This window comes from Columba livia, chromosome 1 (genome assembly GCF_036013475.1).
Source record: "Columba livia isolate bColLiv1 breed racing homer chromosome 1, bColLiv1.pat.W.v2, whole genome shotgun sequence".
Lineage (NCBI taxonomy): Eukaryota > Metazoa > Chordata > Aves > Columbiformes > Columbidae > Columba > Columba livia.
In genome coordinates this window covers 120,848,168-120,870,106 of record NC_088602.1, presented here as the reverse complement: position 1 = coordinate 120,870,106, position 21,939 = coordinate 120,848,168, and the positions used below count along the sequence as shown (strand labels likewise).

The 21,939-nt window shown below is 37.3% G+C and overlaps 1 protein-coding gene across 1 annotated transcript in view; it reads right to left on the bottom strand.

Moving 5' to 3' along the window:
* The window catches only part of TMEM131 (transmembrane protein 131), a 102,977-nt gene that overhangs the window by 70,730 nt on the left and 10,308 nt on the right, over positions 1–21,939 (bottom strand). The window contains exon 2 of the mRNA XM_065075545.1: positions 11,239–11,300. Within this exon, the coding sequence (XP_064931617.1) occupies positions 11,239–11,300 (62 nt within the window). The remainder of the gene's footprint in view (positions 1–11,238; positions 11,301–21,939) is intronic.

The window sequence follows — 21,939 nt, the reverse complement described above, 5'->3', positions numbered from 1 at the left end:
TTGAACGTGGACTGGAAAGGTGAGTGCAAACCTTCCAGTTTTAAATAGCCACCCATTAATTTCTCAACTTGAAAAATAGATAGGAAACTGAATCAAAATGAATTGCCTGAAAACATTTTTTCTCCATCCAAAAAATGACTTGTGCTGTCAAAAGCTGGTTTAACACTTCATATAAGCACTTGTTCAAAACACTAAGCCACTGACTTCCTCTGGTTCACAAGAGCTTGATTTTATAAGCTCTGCAAAAAATACACATTGCTTGAGTATTTTAAAAAGGGTTTTAATTAGCTTCAGACAGCTACTTATAATTACATATCCTTATTATCTACTTTTCTACCATAACTTTGACAACCATGAATCACTGTCTGCCTTTCCAATTTAATTTTTCTTTTTCTTTTTTTTTTTTTTTAATTTTAAACTATGTAACTATCGCCTACAGCTTCCAGATGTACCCATTCAATCTTAAAGCATATCAGACTACATCTAGCACTGAGGGCTCCACAAGAGATGCTGCACAGTCTAATCAGTAGGAACAGAGTAGTGCTGGCTTGTAAAGGCTAAAGAGCTCGAGTTATTTGGCTGCTGCAAAGGGGAAGTTGATCTTAACCACAGCCAGCTACTATCGATCTAGGCTAATTGACAATCTGCTCAATAAGTCTCAGCATTTATGAGCTTTCTGCACATCTCTGATGAATGTACCAAATAGGTAAACTTCCGGTGTTGATAATGAGGAACTTTGGATCTGAAGATCATGCAATACAATCAGTAATCAAGATACAACAAAAAATTACCCAAATCCAGTTTAAGTGTTTTCACTAGTATAATAACTGAAATAATCTGCTACTCCTCTCTACGAAACAACTGCACAGTCATTTAAAGCCATTTTTCTCCTTATTTCACCAGTTCAATTCTTCCATGCTATGCATTCACACCACCGAGTCTCCTGCCTACTGGAGGGAGACAACCAAAAATTGCTGCGACAGTGTTCCCATGAAATATCATTACACAACTGTATTGGTTTTGGCTGGCATAATTTTCTTCATAGTAGCATGGTGCTGTGTTTTGGACTTGTGACAAAACCAGTGTTGATAACACAGGGATGTTTTAGCCGTTGCTGAGCAGGGCTTGCGCAGCACCAAGACCTTTTCTGCCCCTCACACCACCGGACCAGCGAGGAGATCGAGGGTGCACAAAGATTTGAGAGGGGAGACAGCTTGGATAGCTGGCCCCAACTGACCAAAGGGATATTCCGCACCATAAGGTGCCATGTTCAGTATATAAAGCTGGGGGAAGAAGAAGAAGGAATACGGGGAATGTTTGGGGTGATGGCGTTTGTCTTCCCAAGTAACTGTTATGTATGATGGAGCCCGACTTTCCTGGAGATGGCTGAACACCTGCCTGCCCATGGGAAGTGGTGAAAAAATTCCTTGTTTTGCTTTGCTTGCACACACAGCTTTTGCTTTACTCATTAAACTGCTTTTATCTCAACCCACTAGTTTTCTCACTTTCAGTCTTCTGATTCTCTCCCCATCCCATCAGGAGGCAGTACATAAGTGGCTGCATGGGCTGAGCTGCAGGCTGGAGTTAAGCCACAACAACAACTAAACTTGAGACTCCATGAAGTTAAGAGACGTATTAACACCCTGCATTCCTTACCAATGTCCTGGAAAGCATACTATTTGCTACAACTATATACAACTTTCCTTTCAGTAACTGATTTTTCTTTAGATACATAAGCTAAAGCACTTATTTAAATTACCAGCAGTTACCTGACAGATCAGGGAGTTAAAAGACTCAGATCCTATGACATAGCAACCAAAATAGTCATGACCAACACTGCCCCATCCTTGACAACTGGCTTTGGCACAAACAAAAGACCATGCTCTATTAGGTTTTAAATTATTCAATAGGGAAAGTTGTTTTTTATCTATGCTCTTCAGCATCATAACTGGCACTCAATACCTTTAGTCTAAGATCCCACTCAGGCCACCTTTTAGACAGAGATGAAATTTAACTCCAGAAAAATACATAAATAAATGGAAATACACATCACTGACAATAGCTGACCTACTACATAGCCATGGCTGTAGTTAATTGATAGGAGTTAAATTCTCTGGCTGATCATACACTCCAGTTTTCCCATATTCTGAAATTAGAGATTTACTATGAAAATATTAGTCTACTATCTGCACGTAAAGTTTAAAATCACAAATTACTTTGGTAGGACATCATATGTCTGAAATATACTTAAGAGCAAAAATCCATCAAAGATTCACACTTACAAGGAAAAGCCTTGTTTTTACTTTCAGATGCCTGTTAAACACAGGCAAAATGATAAATTAATTTCAATGACACTTTTCATGTTTTCAGCAGGGGGTGGTTTGCTTTTTGGTTTGTTTGGGGGTTTTTGCGTATATTTTGTTGTGTGGGTTTTCTTTTGGGTTTTACTTGGTGTGGAGCTGCTTTTTTTTTAATATCAGGGTCAATCAAGAGCAAAGAAACAGCATACCAACTTCAGCAGCTCATCAACCATAGCATCATGGAACTAAACCAAAAATAAATCTCATGTGGCAGTTTCTATAATTACCGCTCATTTTTATTACATGTCAATCGTTAGAGTCATGTAGTAAACAAAAACATAGAAATGTGCTCAGTTACATGTTCAAAATACTGTTTTTTTAATTTGATCTTCAAGTAAAATTGTAGACCTACTGTGCTGCAGTCTGGCATGTTATTTTTCCTATGTGACTGTACAAAACTCTCAAACAAATGTCAAGAACGAAAACCATACACCACATCAATACACTATTTAAAGTGTAGCTTTTGTTGAATATTGTTGGTTTATCAGGTAAGGAGAAATAAAATAATGCTCTTTAATAAATATAGTCTTTATTTTCCTCCTGTAAAGGATATATCTGTAATAGAGCAGCATTAACAGAACATGATTTCTAGGAAAATTTTATTAAATCTTATCTGTACAGGAAAAGCATTACAAATAACAAAACACTACCTTGCAATATACAGATCAGAAAGAAGTCTGCATGTGCTTACTATTAATATTTCAGAAGATATAAAAAGTTAAGTTACAGGGGAAAAAATTCAATTGGAATAATTTTTTGATCCAACTGACTGCCTAACAACAAATCAGCACAAAATCAGTAGAAATATACAATTGAGTGGGAAAAAGAATTGGGAGACGGAAAAATCAGCCCTTTTACCAGTACTGGGGGTCTATAATCCTTCCAACCAAAAAGCCGTTTTCAAGTTTTGGAGACAGATAATTTTTTTTTTTTTAACTTTAAAGACAGCATATGCATTTATGCTGTTGCTACTAACAGTTGCATGCCTTAATTTATCTCTTATACAACCCTAGAAGGGTTAAACTATAGGAATTTCAGAATGAAGATCTTGAAACAACTTGCATACTGTTAGAAAATGTGAAGGCAGTCAGCCAGCACCAGTTTCAAGACTTAAAACAACTTCTCTCCAGAGTCTCATATCCTCAAGAAAGACTTCACAGAGAACCTGGACCTGAAAGCACAGCTTACAGACTCAGTACAGTTATGGAATGATACCAGACAACAATCTTGCTGACATGTCTTTAAAGACATACCCATGGTCGTTAACTTTAGCTAGAAAACACAAAACTTCACCAAAAGAAAAAAAAAAAAAAAAAAGTGGTTAATTTTAATGTCTCACCAGCTTGTTTTAATAGCTATTCTTCACTTTGTGGTAAGAGGTCATATTACCTCGCACTACGTTCAGTCATCTAAACATAGGCATCTGCTGTCACCAGAGATTAATATCCTGGGGCAACTTGCCTAGTCTCAGACTGACATCCAGAAGGGCAGAGTTTCTCCTGTGTTCTCTGCCATATCTGCCAGGTCCATGTAGATGTCTGGGACAGCCCAGGGCATCTCAAATACCACTGGTTACCTGTGTTTAAGCAACTGAATTAAAGCCCTGAAGTCTTAAACAAGGATGGGGCAGGGAGGTGAAGCAAGGAGGTCCTCTTAATCAAGACCTGAGATTTCTGGACACCAAATACATTTCTTCCACGTTTACCTAAATTCTCAACAACCAAAGCTTTCTGGTTTCCCACATAAGAGTATCCACACTAATTTAAAAGACTCAGTAGGAAATAATATGTAAAATGTTCTGAAATGGTATTTTATAGTAAGGCTGGTTCCTTCATGTAGAACAGCTATCTGCCTCTTGCAACTAAATGTGGAGACAGCTACAAAACTGATACGTAGATGGCAGCTTAAAACTTCATTGCTGCATTCATGAGCTCTATGCTAATAAGTAGGATACATAATTAATGTAAGAAATAATTAATGACAAATATCTTCCTTAAGGTAATAAAAAAATTGAATGTTGTAATCTGAAAGGTAGCTCAAAGTGGACTGAACTGAGTCATTCTTGCCATGCTCTTTCATGACCCAAACTCACATGAGGAAACAAAAACATCAATTGACTCTAGCTGATGCAACACATGCTATTGACTTTGGCTTTGCAAGAGTCACTCCTGGGCATCAATTAATTCTGTTTAAACTAAAGCCTGGGGATGGCAATTCTTCCTGTATGAGATGAAGAACCTGCAATTTTTTTCTAAGCGGCATGACTTCAGCTGCTCACAAGCAATGGCAATGAACTGAAATGGCTTTTCTGCTTTCATAAAATCACACACATTGGAAGAAAGCTCTGGAAGTCATCTAGTCAATCCTTGCTCAGGGGAAGTCTAGTTAGTACGGGTCACTCACAGCTTTGGGCCACTGAGTTCCAGATACCTTCAAATTCTACAGCTTCTTTGAGTAAGCTGGTCCAATGTTTGGTCACCCTCAAGTTTAAAAGCTTTTCTTCCTTACAAGACTTTGGAATGTCACAGGCTGAAAATTGTGTCCAAAATCTCTCATCCTTTCACTGTGCACAATGGAAAATCTGGCTCTTGTCAACTCTGCACTGCCCACAGTAATTAGTTTTCTCCTTGGTCTTCTAATGGCTGAAGAAACACACTCTAACATGAGAAGCGTTCCAGACCCGATCATCTTTGTGTCCCTCTGCTGTGCTTGCTCCAGCATTTCAGTGCCCTCCTTGTACCTGGGTAGCCCAGATTGGACACAGTACTCCAGCTGCAGCCCCACAAGTGCTTAAGGTGAGGGGAAATCACACCCCTTGTCTTCTGGCTCTACATTTGTTCATACAGTTCAGTAGGCTGGCAGCCTTCTTTGCTACAAGGGCACACTGCTAACTTACGTTCAACTTACTGTCTACCAGGACCACTCAGGTCATTTCTGCATTACTACTGCCTACCCAGTCACACAGGGTTATTCCCTCACAGGTGCAGGACTTGCATTTGCCTTATGGCTGAATGTCATAAGGCTCCAGTTTGCCTACCAAAGTCCCTCTGAATACCAGCCCCACCTCCCAGTATACCAATTGTTTTGCTCAATTTGGTAGCATCCACAAACTCACTAAGAGTAATCTCCGTAACACCAGCCAGGCTGCTAATCATAGAATCATTTGGGTTGAAAAAGACCTTTAAGATCATTGAGTCCAACTGTTTAACTAGCACTGCCAAGTCTATCTCTAAACAATGTCCTTAAGAACGTCATCTATATACAGAACTTTTAAACCCCTCCAGGGATGGCGACTCCACCACTCCCCTGGGCAGCCTGTTCCAGTGCCTGACAACCCTTTCCGGGAAGAAACTGTTCCTCATATCCAATCTAAACCTCCCCTGGTGCAACTTGAGGCCATTTCCTCTTGTCCTATCACTTGCTACTCAGGAGAAGAGACCAACACCCTCCATGCTACAACCTCCTTTCAGGTAGTTGTAGACAGCAATAAGGTCTCCCCTCAGCCTCCTTTTCTCCAGGCTAAACAGCCCCAGTTCCTCAGCCGCTCCTCATCAGACTTGTGCTCCAGAACCCTCACCAGCTTCATTGCCCTTCTCTGAACTTGCTCCAGCACCTCAGTGTCTTTCTTGTCATGAGGGGCCCAAAACTGAACACAGTATTTGATGTGGGGCCTCAACAGAACCAAGTACAGAGGGACTGATCACTTCTCTAGTCCTGCTGACCACACAGTTTCTGATATGAGCCAAGATGTTGTTGGCCTTCTTGGCCACCTGGGCACACTGCTGGCTCATGTTCAGCCAGCTGTCAATCAACACCCCAAGGTCCCTTTCCAACACTCCCAGGCTCTTCTCTGCTGGGCAGCTTTCCAGTTACTAATGAAGACATCAAGCAGTATTGTCCTTGGTATCAAGCTCCAGCACAGGTAACTGCCAGCTAAGCTATGTACTACAGAATACACCCATCAAGGTCAATGCCCCACTTATGCGGTCTGCATCTTAGCAGTTTGGCTATATGGGTATCAACAGAGGTCACATCGAAACCTTCTTAAAAGTCAACATACAATATGAAAATTTGAGGTAATAAAAAAAAATTCATTTAAACTTTCCACCCCCAAAACTCTGTTGCTGATATACCAGAACTGAATGGTTGCCACTTCTGTTGAGATACTTCTCTACCATGCTGTTTGGAATGAAGTACAGATTATGCAGAAAATACTAAAATCTCTCCAGCAGGAGATGAGCATTGCTCATCCCATGCATGTAACTGAGTTCTGTAGCATCCTCACAACAAAGTCACCGCAAGTCATGTTAAGGTTCTGTCTATTTGACATTTAGGACCATTGTGATTCTCATTACCAGCTTTTGTGACTAGCAGTTTACATCAGTTTGTGAACAAAGACAGAAAATATGTATTAAGTAAATATAACAACACAGGTTCTCTTTTTCCCTGATTTTAGCTATTCTGCAAACCAGTAAATATGAGTAAAACAATTTTTAGGACTTCACCTCTAGAAAAGCATATTGCAGCAAGGGTAAGTATAGTGATTCATATGACAAGAATATGACTGAAGAGCCTTACCATTTTCCTTTTTCACTGTAGGAATATGCTACTTCGAAAATACTACTATGTAAATAGAAGTACCTTCCAAACACTTAGTCTGAATAGATCAATCTGGAATATAGTGGGTGTGACTACACTGTGCAGGAAAAAAAAAAAAAAAAAAAAATCAGATACACAAGGCAAAAGCTCTCAAAATAAATAAGATGAAGTGGGAAACAGTCTTTTATGAACTAAAAGCAAACGTAAACATTGATCGGAAAAATAAATTTTATTTTACTGTTCTCTTTTCAAATAAAGTGCTCCAAAAGTGAGACAGTATGTTGGCTTAACACGAAAGGATAATTTATTAAAAGCAACAGTTGTAGTTTATTTCAGGACTCCTAATATTTACAGATGACATCACTGTCAGGGGCTTGAAGCATCTGTCAGGTCTGGACAAGGGTTCAAATAATCAGGACACACGGAGGAGGGGAAGTTCAGCTGAAGGAGAGCGCAAATCTGAAACTGGGAATAACTGATTAGGCTGCAGCACACTAAAGAACAGAATGTGTCCAGAGAGCATAGTGAAACATAAACTACCTGACCAAACAAAATGCTGTCAAAAATCTGCAACTCATTTCAGAATTACTAGAACAAGCGTTCTTACACAGGGAAGCAAGTAGCAACTACTCAGTCCTTTCCCAAAGCCTCAGCATACTAATGTTCCAATCAAATGCTACGCTTTAAGTAGTGTGTAGACAAAAAAAATCCAGTAAAGAAAGTTACACGGTGTTTTCAAAAATTTGCATGAAGAAGCTATAGGTGTCATTTAGTACAAAATTATCATGATAAAGAGAGGAAAAAAACCAATAAACTAACAAGAAACCAACTGACTGTTTATTGGAGAAAAAAGAAGCAGCAAAATCAGCTTAGGCATAAAACAAATAGGTACTCAAGGAAACTTGTAGAAGTTACTTCTTTAGAGGCTTTAAGAACAGGAGAGCCAAGCATCTGCCAACGTTAGTCTATCTACACACAACGCTATCTGAAGAAAGTACTAGGTAATCTCCTGAGGACCATTCCAAACAAACAAATCTATGACTCTGTGAAGTGCCAACCATTTATACAGACATCTGCAAATGCCTGCTAATGAAGAGAAAAAAAAAAAAAAGAAACTCTACATCGCATTGAGCAATGGACAATTTATATCAGTACAATTCCTGCTCTATGTTCAGGATGTAAATAAATTATTTGAAGAGTTCAAAAAGTTGCTGACTCCTTAAGGGGACTGATTCATGTGAACAATAGACAGAATTAGGAAATTCTCTCATTGTAAACTAATCCATGATCAGAAGTAACATAAATTTATTCAGATATAAACCTTTTAACTAAACATGTATACCAAGCGATAAAATACTCACTTCTGTTAAGACAGAGGGCAAAGCTTTCAGCACTTTCTAATCCACATACTGTAAGTTCACCCAAAAAATACAGTCTCTACTTTGCTACTGTTACCCACTAGCATGAAATAATGAAATTTCCATTGCCAGTTTATTTTTACTAGATGTGAGGATTTTTTACTTAAATATTAAGACTTCATGCTCTTTCAATAAATGTCTTCAGTCAGTCTGGTCAAAACAATTTTTTCCAATACTTTTCCTTTTTTACAATGAAAGTCCTAAAATGTGATTGTGTGCAGGGGTTTCATAATGCATTAGGAGTCTTCTACCAATAGTATGTAGTTCACATAAGTACAAAAAACAGTACAAAAAACAGACGATATACTGTTAGCTGGAGGGAGGTGGCAGGAATCCCTAATGATTAAATTATGTAAGAATCAGCATTTGATTTGCCTTACTTGGAAAGCAACTCCTTCCAACAAGAAAAAAGCTTGCTTCCACTGTAAAGACATGAAATTCTTTGAGGGGGAGGGAGGAAAATAAACCAAGAATGGAGATGGCTTAGACACTTCAATTATTATTAATCACTTTATGCACTGAATTGGTTGTTTTATATTAAAAAAAATACCTGAAGGTGATGTATCATTAGACAATACTGAATTACTACTACATTGTATTTGTTTTGTGATGATGGATTACCTACAATCAACAAACATTTGTGAAAACTCTCAGAAAGACTGAAACAGAAACATTCAGTGACTTTACAGTAGGTTTAAAACTTTAGTAACTGCTGTTCACAAGATGTAAATCTGTTTTTTACAACATGTATTTGCTTTAATTTTTAGTTGCAGTAAACAGTCACAAGAGGTCACCACATTAAAATCTACAGGGGAAAAAAACCTGTAAGCTAGAGAAAACATGCTGTATCATTCTGATTAAAAGTAACTGGTTTCACTTATGTAGGTATTTCTGGCTTAAGAGCCACAACTATAATATAAAACATATATATATCTTATTAAAAATTTTGACTCTCACCAGTGTAGCAGCAGCCAAATGCAATCCAAAGCACTACGAAGTTTACGGTGCAACATCCAGAATTACTTAAATTTGTCCCACCATAATGTTTAAACTTATTTTCCTGTCTGTTACATCTTGCAACAAAGTTGGAAAGATTATCAACCAATTTTATTTATCCATCTTTATAAGAATTATTCAGGTGGTTCACAGCAGCACCATTACTTTCTAGTCCTGAGAACTACAGTGATTAATAGAGTGCTTAAATAAGTAAATAATTCCAGAATTATAAGATTATTTTAATTTGTTAAACAAAACAGTAACAAAAATATCCTGCGTGTAAACCCCCCTCCAACCAAATAAAACAAACAAACAAAACTACCAACCAAAGAACACCTAAAATGTAGATAAGTGAATGTGACTACGCCATTTTTATCTTAAAAACTGGGCCAACACCTGTATGTCATTTTAATTAAACCACTCTTGTGGTTTAATTAATTAAAAACATATTCTAATAGAGTACGTAAAATAAAATAAAGTAAGCCTAGTGATCTTTTTCATTTATATTAATACCGATATCTGCGATCTCCATGCAAATTAAATATTCTAAGGCAAAACCTGCAATAATTGAGACTGGAACCACTATATGGAAAACTTTCACCACATTACTCTGTATTTCCAAAAATAAGCCTATGCAGATATTTAGCATAAGAATGTGTTTAGTACATGACATCTAAAAAACTGTTTCATGAGGAACCTGGGGCTTTTTCGTTTGCTTCATTGGTAGGTTGAGTTTTGGTTGGTTGGTTTTTTCCTGTGTTTGTTTTTAACTGCAAACTTCTCTGTTACCAGCTTAGAGATCATTTTGAAGGATCTTATACTTTATCATCATAAAATCTGTAATAAGTTAATCTTGACTTACATTAGGGACCAAGCAGTGGAAGAAGGAAAATGAACCCCAAACAATCAAACAAAAAACTCCAAATCACTTGGGCAGGTGAGGGAAAAAGAAAATACACCTTCATAAATCTCAAATAATACTATCACAACCACACAACTTTCACATTATTGTCTTTTCTAGTCTAGATGGGAGTTGGGAATTGTAAACCAAGCACTGCACCAGTGCTTAACTTCATCAACTAATCAAGTTAAACATAGTCACATGCCATGAGTTCAAATCATTTAAACAATGAATTGCTTGCTTGCTTCTTCTCCCTCTCAACTGCCAGGACTTAGACCAAATAATTTTAACAAAATATATTCTTAAAATACATTCCACAAAATGCACATGTATGAAATTCTAGTCAATAGAACTCCAGAACTACACAGCTCTAAAGTGTCAACCCAGGTTGCTATGTCTTGCATCCCAACTGCTACTACTATCTTCAAGTACCAGCACATATTCTTTAAACATTTTATCTCTTTTGACTTATGCCAAAAGAAAGCTGACAAGAATGGCAACGTTATACCTGAAAAATCCATATTTGCAACAGTAGTTACCTCACTGCAGTAATTTGAATTTTCTTTAAAACTAGCGGTAACTTGGTCCTGAAGGGCTACTTTTACTTTTGGGAATCTGGCAACACTTCCCAGTTCCTCTAGTTGTGCTACCCAATTGCATCCCAACTTTACATGAAGATGAGTCTTAAACATAAAGCATCCCCCAGATGCAGAACAAAACAAAACCAGACAAACAGGCCAGACAGAACCTGTGGTAAACTCTACCAGTTGCCCAATGGAAAAGATCAGGGAATCAGAACCTCAGGACACACCAAAAGCACACTGTTGAAAATAACTCTAGATGGTCCAAAAGTGTTTCGGACTTAAGTCTGATAGTTGCTTATCTTCAAAATGAGTTTCAAAAAGCAGCTATCAAAAAGATGAAACATTGCTAGTTCATATGATTTACTCAAGAGACTACATACCTGCAATAGGTCTCCTTCATCAAAACGTAGCATTTCTATTATGCCATCTGACTTGATGAAAGCTGCAAGGAAAAACAAAAAATTAAATAACTTAATAGAAAAAAAAAATTGTTATTAAAAAGAGCAACTTAAATATCTAAAATCTGCTGTGCCTCATTTTGTAGATAGAGCTATGACAACCCAAAATAACAATGCAGAGTCTAACAAAACACTAATTTCCTCCGAAAGCTCCAATTCATAAGTACCACACTCTGCAAATCAGTCTTTTGGCATATAAACGTTTAACTCCAACAACTTCTTCTAGATTCCCTAGAAAGACAGGCTGTACCAAGCCAACTCAGTACTCCAACCAATATGACTGGGTACCTAAACAAATGAATTTAACACATCTAAGCCCAAAAATAATTCCAACACCTCCAAACAGAATTTCAGTTTCATTTTTATACTGAAAATATGAACTGTACATCTAGAAAGCCTTCTTCACACTGTTCCCTAACCCTCAGCATGGCAACAACTCTTTCCATCTTGACAGTAGCATAAAATTTGAAATAGTTTAGCCGTCTTTGCACCATGTGATTGTGTCAGAAACATGTAGGAACCTCAAATTAAGCATTCCTCCTCCACTCATTTCCTTTAAATGTTTGGTCAGGCCATTGTTGCAATTGTTCTTCAATTCCTCTTAAAATGTAGGGAATGCTACTTTCTTTTAAAGACAAAGAAATAAGGGCATTGCCCTTCCTGTAAAATGTAATAATCTGTACAAGAAAGAACCTGAGTTGAAGAGGAAATAAAAGTTCAAAGAGATCTAAATTCTACTCCCCAAAAGAGTATTCACACACACAACAGCTGGTCTTTAGGATAAAATACAGTTACAACCTCAAACCAGAAAATTTATTTAAAAAATGAGTTATAAATAACTCATCCCTTCCTCTATTCACCTTTTTCCATGACTGGCTTTATTATTCAGCTAGGTGAAGTTTAGAGAGTGAGAACACACCCCTCTTTCCGCAAAGAGGAACAACTTAAACAGAAAGAAGTTAAAGATTTCACAGCAGAGAGGAGAGATAATTTGTGTTACTGGAATATGGAATTTGCATCCCAGTCTGAAAAAGAAGATTTAAACCTTCATCTCCAACTTTGAAGGTCACTGTTCCAATAAGAACAATTATTAGAAGGTCACCAACATACTCACTTATCTCTAAGATGTTTTAAAAAGAAAAAGTGACATTAGTTTCAGAAAGCAAAAACAAGAAAAAAGCACTCTTTGCAGACAGGAGTAAAGGTATCTACCACACAGAGAAGCACTGTTTTTGACACATATTTGTCCCAAGCACTTCCTCACTGGTCACCTCATTCAGCATCCAAAATCCAGTCCGCTACTTAACACATCACTGTTTGCACGTTCCATTCTGCACCCCTGACTTCCCCCATATTTTGATACCTTCTCCTAAATGGCACAAACTCCACAACCTTGCTTTCATATGGCCAAAAGTAAAAGTTAACATAAAACAAAGATTGCTCCTGTTATCTCCAAAACTCTCTTTTGATATGCAGAAAAAAAAGCCCAACCAATCAAAAATCTCAAAGAACAAAATTTTATACAATTATTTTTCAAGCCACCACGTCTCAGAATTCTAAGATTCAGCAACACAGGCTGAGAAAGCAGCCCAGCTCACGTGGAAGTGTGAAAATTACCACAGAGGGGAAGGAGGAACTCAGATTATAAATAATATGCATGTCCTGCCATATTAACAGTAGCATGAGTGGCACTGGCCAGTCATGTCTGCAATATCTTAGAAAAATGTTTGTGCATATTTATTGTTATTACCTTAGTGATTTTCAAAACAAACAAAAATCATTCTTAATCCAAGAACTGGGGGTTGGGTCATTTATACTGAAAGCGTATACAGAACATAGGGCAAAAGATTAAAAAAAAAAAAAATACATAAACAAAAAAACAAAGAACAACAAAACAGCATTTAAATGGCTGTTGCGAGATCAAGTCCTGCAGTTTATGAAGATCTGGGATTTTAAAATTTACATTACTGGACTACATCTATCAGTTTAAAGTTTAATCCAGAAAGAAAGAACAAGTGGATTCTTGTCAACTGGCAATACATATGTAAGACATTCAAGTCACTGTTTAATTTTGTCTCTAAAACTATTCAAAAAAATCTATAAGTGAACTGCAGTGCAAGCCATAGGAAACTGAAGCTTTGACATGGTAGGTTAAAAAGCAAAGTGTGACAGTAACACACACACAAAAAATAAATTTCAGATTATCTGAGGGGAAATTTTCCATTCTTAACTTAGGGAGAAATCTAGAATTTCTCATGTATTAGATTTATTGTGGATTTAATAAACACAATTTAATATAAGAATTTACCAAAAAGAGCACACTTTCCTAATATTCAAAGGAATTGCACCTGTGAAGTTGGCCTTTCCAGCATTCTTTCATTTTCTAGCTTCCAGCTCTGGAAGCAAAGAATATACACAACTTGACTGTGACAAGAAGAAGTAACAAACAACTCATTAGGAATACAAAAAACTGTTTTCTAATCTATCATCAACCAGTAAAACACAAAAGGTTTTTCTTCCTATGTATGCTTTTACATAAAACTACAAATTCTTAATATTTTCCTCAGGCTTTTTTCCCCATTTGCAGGTACAATTCTTCCACAGGGATAATACACATGGCAGCTCACAGAGACCAGCCAAAGCCTCCGACCCAAGCAGCTTGAACATGGTCAGCCCTTCTGCAAACCCAAAGCACTTTCTCAGGCACTCTGCACTTATTTTGTCGTTGTTGCACCTTATGAACAAAGGAACAGATGTTACGGAACATTCTGAGTGAATGACACTGTTAAATAGAAGTGCCATTCATCATTATATCATTTAAGAAATGTTTTCAGACAGTGGATGACAGTTAGCGCCAGGTGAAGTCAGATGCGCTGCAAAGCTTGGCTGCTGGCCATTTCTCAGAAGTGGCATCTCAGACTGTGATGAAGTTTCTGTGGTTATACCCCTTACCTTGTTTTAGACTGATTTTCAAGACTTTGTTTCTACTTTATCAGCTATTTCATCAAAGCAAGGAAATTACAAATAAATACCTATACCTTGGTAAGATGAAAGCTTGTTTTTGCAACTGACTTCTCAGACTCAATTCAGGATGAAGGAACGAGTCACCTCATTCAAATGAGGCAAAGCCAATTAAATTTTTAAAAAACTCCCCTGATGAGTCATAAATAATCACCCAAATCCCTGCAAAAGCAGCTCTCAAACTGTCCAATGTGGACCACAGAGAGGACAAAGTCTTCTTCAAAGTGAAATGCAGACAGTGCCCACAGACCAAACACTTCCTTCTGAATCCTTGCCCATTCCAGAATTAGATACAGTTGCTCACCATTTGTACTTGTCCTACCTGAGCCAAGCAAGTTCACAGACTTCTGCAGTGCAAGTCCAAAAATAGTCTTTTCTGTCCTTTTACACAAAATACATATGTCACCAATAGAGAATAGGTTATTACCAATGCCAGAAGACTCTGCAATCAATTAAGTATGAGATCACTTAGGCATGGTTTATTAGGTGAAACATTCCCCACGCTACAGAGGAAGGTGACTGTTTCTGCAAAGTCTCTTAACAATTTCTCCTGGAAAAACTACTTCCCAATGTCCAGACTGATACCATCATGTTCCATTATCAGTATAATACTGTAGCCAATACCTTAATACTCTGGAATAGTAAACTGCAGCAAGTTACAAACTGCTAACTGTGCCATTTTGGTCACCCCTGCCACATGACTGGCAACCACTACAAGAGGGGCACAACAGAATATTTGGGGTAGGAAGCATTTCAACTGTCACAGTGTGATCTGCTGCTGCACTAATCAGAAGCCAAGAAGCCAAATTACACATTAAGAAAATAATTTCTTCCTGACCCTCCAGACAATTGAAGCCCTGAAGGCTGATTAGTATTAGTTATTAGTCAAACTTTAAATGTTATTAGCAAGTTCACAGCCCAAAGAAGGAGAAGGACGAAGATTCATTATCCACAGATTTCAAGTCCAGAAGAATCAGTCTGCTCCTCCTCCTCACCTCTGCTGAACAGAATGTTTCCTTCTAAGAGATATACACAGATCCCCCTCAGCAGAAAACTTTTATCCTTTCAGGCACACACAAGAAGAAAATTTATCAGATTCACTCTCACTACCAGAATACTAAATGATTTCAGGGTCAATTTTTTCCAGCTTATATCATGCATACCCTGGTTATCTCCTTTCAGACAGTAGGTCACTATTAACAGAAGTGATATAAGAAAGAGAAAACACTAAAAATACTGTTTCATTTTCTGTTTTCAATTTACAGCCTTTAAAATGCAAATTATTTGTTAAAGTCAGCTTTTCTGTGAAAAGCTCATTAAACATATCATTAAAAACTAGGAATGTAGGTCTTACCATTTGCTTCCAAAACACCTTTTTCTACAGAAAGTATTTTCTAAGCTTTCCCAAGCTCTTTTAAAAATGGCAAAACAAAAACCACAACCACAGCCATAATCTCCACCCCCTAAACCACAGCTTTCTGGAACAGCAGAAACACTATCTAGCCATTATTACCAGTGGATTTCTAAATGCTTTCCCCTACCCTTTCCAACAACATCACAGTGCTTGATGGTAAACACCTAGAGTAATAAAAATGGAAACGATAGTGACTCTTCTAAACAGATATTGAATTCACTTAAACTCCTCAAAACTTAGGTGTAATCTTCTCACAAGTTGATACAGCTAAGCAGCCAAACTTTGCTCAAATGCAGTCCTATTTTAACTGTCTCTGGTCCAAGTCTTTTATATTTTAGCTTAAAATAAGAAAACTACACACGTATAAAGCATCAAGTAACAAGAAGAAAATTTTAAAATCCTATACTTCCCCAAAGTAAACCGGAACTTAATATAAAAAAATCACTTCAGCCAACACCAGTCTTTAGATGTGCCTGAATTACACATAACAGAATAAATTTGCATGTAATGTGAGACCATTCAATATGTCAAGACTCTTGGTGCACGACGATAAAAAACATTCTCCATGGCTCACGGGTTATGAGGCCTCCTCTGAGATCTGATTTTTAAGGTGGCTTTGCAAATTCTTCTTTCCTTTAGCCACTGTCAGTTTTTTAATTTCAATAGGAATGGATACTCTGCCTATATGCTTATAAAAACACTATCGTGAAATATTACTTCGTTCTGGAACAGCTACTCCATAACAGTGCTTTCATTTATTTTTAGGTTAATAATTATTATATGTCCTCTTACATGCTTGTAAGAACTGTTTTCTCCCTTAACTCTTGTCTAAACTAATCTTCCAATTTTCTTATAAACTGTATTTACATAACCTGATATCATCTAGTTTATGAATTCTCTCCGAATTTTGGAGATAGTGTCCCAACTTATTAAAATTGGGCCAGAAGGATTATTTAAATCTCTCCTAATTTACACTAAGTTTTTTTAAAAGTCCAGTTTCTAACCCTTTGTCTTAATGACTAAGCTCACTTCAAGGTACGTACAACCACATGAGCCAGTTACAATGTGCTAAGTGTCATTCACTTCTGTCTATGTAATTGTAATTACAGCATTTGTATCACTACCGGTTGAACAGCACAACTAAAACTGGATGAGTTGGTTTTAAAGCTTTGACTATGAATTAACTGCTTATGCACAATCACACAATTTCAATAATCCTGAACAGTGGAAAATGGAGCAGCTTGTGAATTGCAGGCAGGTAGATAAAGAATGATAAACCAACATCATTATAAAAGGAACACTGCACTGTAAAAAAAATAAATACCACACAGATAAAGAAAAACAGAATTATGCTGTAATGTAAGCAGCCATTTTTATCTACTTCGAGAATACAAAAGTCTGGTGAGCTTCAAGAAACACATCCCAGTTCAGTGTTGAACAATATAAAAGCTGTTTAAAGAAAGGCCTTATTCTCCAAGGTGGAAGCTATCAGCCTGAATTTCTGTCTATATCTCAAGAGGTGAGCGTTCACTGGAAATGTAAACGACCATTCTCTTAAGAGCCACCGAACCTCAGGCAAGAGGCTCTGAGAGACAAGCACCAGTTAGTAGGTTTCCTTTCTAGCTAAATCCTCTTGCACTTACATGGCCAACTTGCTTGTTTCTCTTCCAGTAGGCCATAACAAAGGGAAATGGATAATTTTTCCAACAGACCTCAGGAAGAGCCATCACAGCCAAGACAGTAAATACACACAAATTAGTTAAGATGGTATGCAAAATTAAGTCACTTTGAAGTCTTTTTACATAGAAATATATTAATATTTTTCTTTATTAAAACCTCTAATTACCATTCCTCAAAAAGGCAGCTTGCTATATTTTTATTTTCTGTTTACATATTGGAGTTGAAATAGAAACGTTCCTAGATTATGCACTTTAATCATCATGTAAAACAAAAGAGCATTATATTAAGATAAATTACAAAAAGAGATTTTTCATTAAAAACCTCATTTTGTACTACTGATTATAAAAAAAAATTATGACTTCACACAACACATACTAAAGCAAGTTCACATGCCCCAACCTATGCCCAAGTTAGTACAAGCTAAAGAGAGAGCAGATCATTTGCACTGCAATACATGAGTGCACAACTCACTATTCCACAGTGAGGTGAAAAAAAGTCAAATAATTTGTATTTTACTGGACACAACAGCACAAATTTGAGTGCATATACTGTTACCCAACTAGGTCTGTATATAATCTTTCACTAACTTACTCATGTGTCATTTCTGACTTGAGAAACCAGACAGGCTTCTTTACACAGCAAGGCTGTTTCCCAGTAAGGATAGCTGTCACATCATGTTCATTCGCTCATCCCTTTTCCCCTTAGTTAAGGCTGATGCAGGTTTTTAGGAATTCAGTGATCAATTCAGTTCTTAAAGCCAGCCACAGATCAGAAAGTGACAGCACGATTCTGATTCAGAACATGTGCCCCCAAGAGACCACGAAGCTACTGCTTAGGCTGAGAGAGGAAAAAAGCGGATCCCCCTCCGGAAGACACAGTTCACACATCTGGCTCACAACGGTTGTTTCACGCTTCAGAAGACAGTGCAACTGCTTGAAGGTTTCTTTTAAGGAGTTTGCACTGCTTGGACGTATCGTGTAACAGATATATCCTTGCAATGAAACTATAGAAACATACCTAGAAACAAAAAATCTCACTGGAAGTAACACTTACTACACCTAACAGTCTGCTTTCATTTAGTTATTTTTGTAAGAAAATGACTTCAGATTATTTTAGATGGACAGAAAAAAAAGAAACACATTATTCAAACACCTTTATTCTCAGATGTTTACTCTTACTCAGCCTGTATTTCCACCTTGCGGAAATTTGCATTTTCATTCGCTTCAGCTACAGCATTTTTTTTTTTTTTTACACTGTTTTGTAAATAGGAGTTTAAAAGTTAACTGACATTGACCAAAATGGTCTATTTCAGATGGTAGCCATAAATATCATATAACTTTAAAAGTCACTAGGCTAAAATACCTATTATAAACATTTTCTTTAAGTTCGTGCTTTACTTTTAAACACTGCAATAATTTCATTTGTTCCTTCAAAGATATTTAATTGCTGGCTCAAAAATGCTTCTCAGGAAATAAATTAAATTCTGTTTCTTCACAAAAACTTCATAGTGGGGTATGAATGAGAACATTTCTTTCAAAATATATATTTTTTTTTTAAAAGAAAAAAATTCTCTCATTTGGAGAAAGACTTCAGCAAACATTGTTTTTAGGCCAAAGAGAACAATACTTTTGACACTCATGGAAACTTCTCATAAATCATTTAAAGAGACGAAAAAAATTAAAAGGAAGTTCAAGACAAACCCAGCATCTACAAATTGCATCCTTTTTTCTGGCTTTGGGCTATACAAATTATGGCTTTATAGTCTTCCTAATGATGGTGATTTAAAATATTTTAAAACTTCAATATGCTAAATTAGGTATACCTCTATAGATTTGTCATTATTTAGCTTGTACAGACATAAAATTAATTGGAACTAGCCTCAAAAACAAGATAACCTGTCCTGCAATGAGAGAAGGGGAAAGTGGCAGCCCTTCCAAACTGTTCTTAAATCTTCATCACACTTCAGTTGTCAAATGTTAAATCATAAACTTCTAATTGTGGCATTCTGACTACTCACATAGCACTGCATATTGATGTGTGCACAGATAACATGGACTTCAATGGGAGTTCTAGCCATTTCAGCACATACAAACACTTAATATGTAGTTTACAAGAAATTAGTCACTTCACAGATTCTGCAGCCTCAGCACAATGCATTAACTGACAATAATTGTAAATATCACCCTTAACGTCAGCCTTCCAAACTTGCACTCTTATGAAATTAGCCACGGAACAGATCCACAAAACCCACTTGCTCAAAAAAATTGATTGTGCCAACCTAGTGCAAAGACCTACTTAAAAGGTACATCCAGGCTGATTAATGACCTTGATAAACCTACACAGAGAGCAAGAATTGTTCTCTGCACTGTAGAAAAGAGGAAGGAGGATGGGATTTCCATAGTTTCCAAGAAACCCCACAGAACAGGAAGACTACAGAACCAGACAGGTACCTTCCAACATCTAAATGCCTTGCTGGCAATGTGAACGCCATCAGGTAAAAGCCACAGCTATGCTCTGTGGGCACCACTCTGTTTTCAATCCCCACTCCTAACTTGTTGCCTGCTATAGAGGATGATTTGTATCGCTCAATTCACATGTCAACACAGCAACAGTGCCCTACTGGATGAGAGTTCTGCTCTTTTACCTTGCCCTGATCCCCCCCGCCATTTTTTTTAGTCACTTCTCAGGAACTGCATTAGTTTATAGCACAACAACGGAACCTGGACACCACATTAATTTAGATTTTGCTGCCTAACACCTGCAGCTGGTTTAAGACTAAATTATAACTAGAGAGAAGAATCATTGGGAGGGAGGAGCAGAGTACCTCCACCCTCTCTGTGCTCATGTGGCAGCTGTTACTCAAGTGTCCACTGAAAACAGCTATTAAGCCTGGAGGACAAGTAAAAAAGCAGCAAGCTAATGCTTAATCAGCTACCATACAAAGTCTATAAATACAATGACCGAAGGTCAAGAAAAGGTAGGAAAAGCCTAATGGTAAAGCGTTAAGGATGTGGCAGTAATAAGTATATCGATTGTTTAGCAAACCAGACTGTCGACTTGCCACATGGGAACAGAGAGGAGCAGAATAGAGCTGGCCTCAATGTCTGATAAAGCCAGAAGAAAAATGGGTGGAGAAGTACAACTGCAGCAAGTTTTGAAAGAAGATAAAATATAGGGCAAATAGAATGAAACAAAATAAGGGAAATTCAGGTTTGGGGAAAAATAAAAAAAAAAAGAAATTAACAGTGCAAGTAGGCAAATGGAAACGAAATGCTTAAGTATGTTTAATTGCAGACATTTGATTCAGCTACCCAAAATACCTTAGAAGCAGCTACCCTTCTGAAGTAAATAAACAATCTCTTCTGGTGAGACTCTTTCAGAAACTGTCATGATGACCTAGGCTGACACCCTGCACAACACAGATCATGATTTCATGACATAATTCTGAATCCTTAGGCATAGTACCACAGTCTGTTTTGGAGACACATCTAATTCTACTTTAAAGATTGAAATTACCCCACATCACTAAGTTGCCCCTTACCTAAGACAACAGTAACTTATTTTCACTAAATATATATACCTTTGCTAGATTAAATGGCCCTTTAGCATTAGATTTTTTTCCCCTAATACAGGTACTATTAAAGCTTCACAAAATAATGCCAAATAAATTCTTCATTCAGTTTCTGAGTTCCTTACTCCAATGTACTTCCCTAGAGAAATTCAGTTCAAAGGAAGAATTCATGAGACTCATCAAGTACTGAAACTCTGATAAAATTTTCCCTGACGTTTGAAGTTTGTTTCAGCCTTTTCTCCATCAGGTAACGATACCTGGTAGTACTAATAGGCAGAGTAACTACACCTGTGAAGATTCAGTGTCCGTCAATAAAACAATCTCTCCTTCAGCAATGAACATAATCAGGTTTCTCCGAAAACCAAGGAATTTGTTCATCTTTTCATCTTTACAAGATACAGTTTAGCCAAAGCTACTCAAGCAGATCATGACCTAGTTAAGCTACATGAAAGGCAACTAAGAAGGTATATGATAATACAGAAGCAGCTGTATCATAATACAGAAGTTCCCCCCACACACACCTTCCTTACCTTCTTAGATTTAGGAGCAACAACCTGCAAGAGCAGTGTCAGTGCTTTCTGTCACTGAATTAAGTAACAGGATGGCTGGGGGCAAGGGTTTCACCAGATAATGGTCATTTCACGTACCTCTCCAGACTGCCCATTGCTGGCTCCACAGACTGAAGTTACCCATGGGTCAAAAACACCACAGCAAACATATGAGAAGGAAATGGTTTCCAGTAAGCACCAAGTACTCCATGTCTCCTGCTGCAAGAATGGAACAGCCAAACTTGGCAACATTCAATATCCAGATCTCTCAGTATCGCCTCAGATATGAGTCGCACAGATTGTTAAGTATTACATTAATATACCTTGTATACTAACATGTCAATCACAAACCAATTTATTGTCATATTACCAGCAGCTAGCAAAGATGG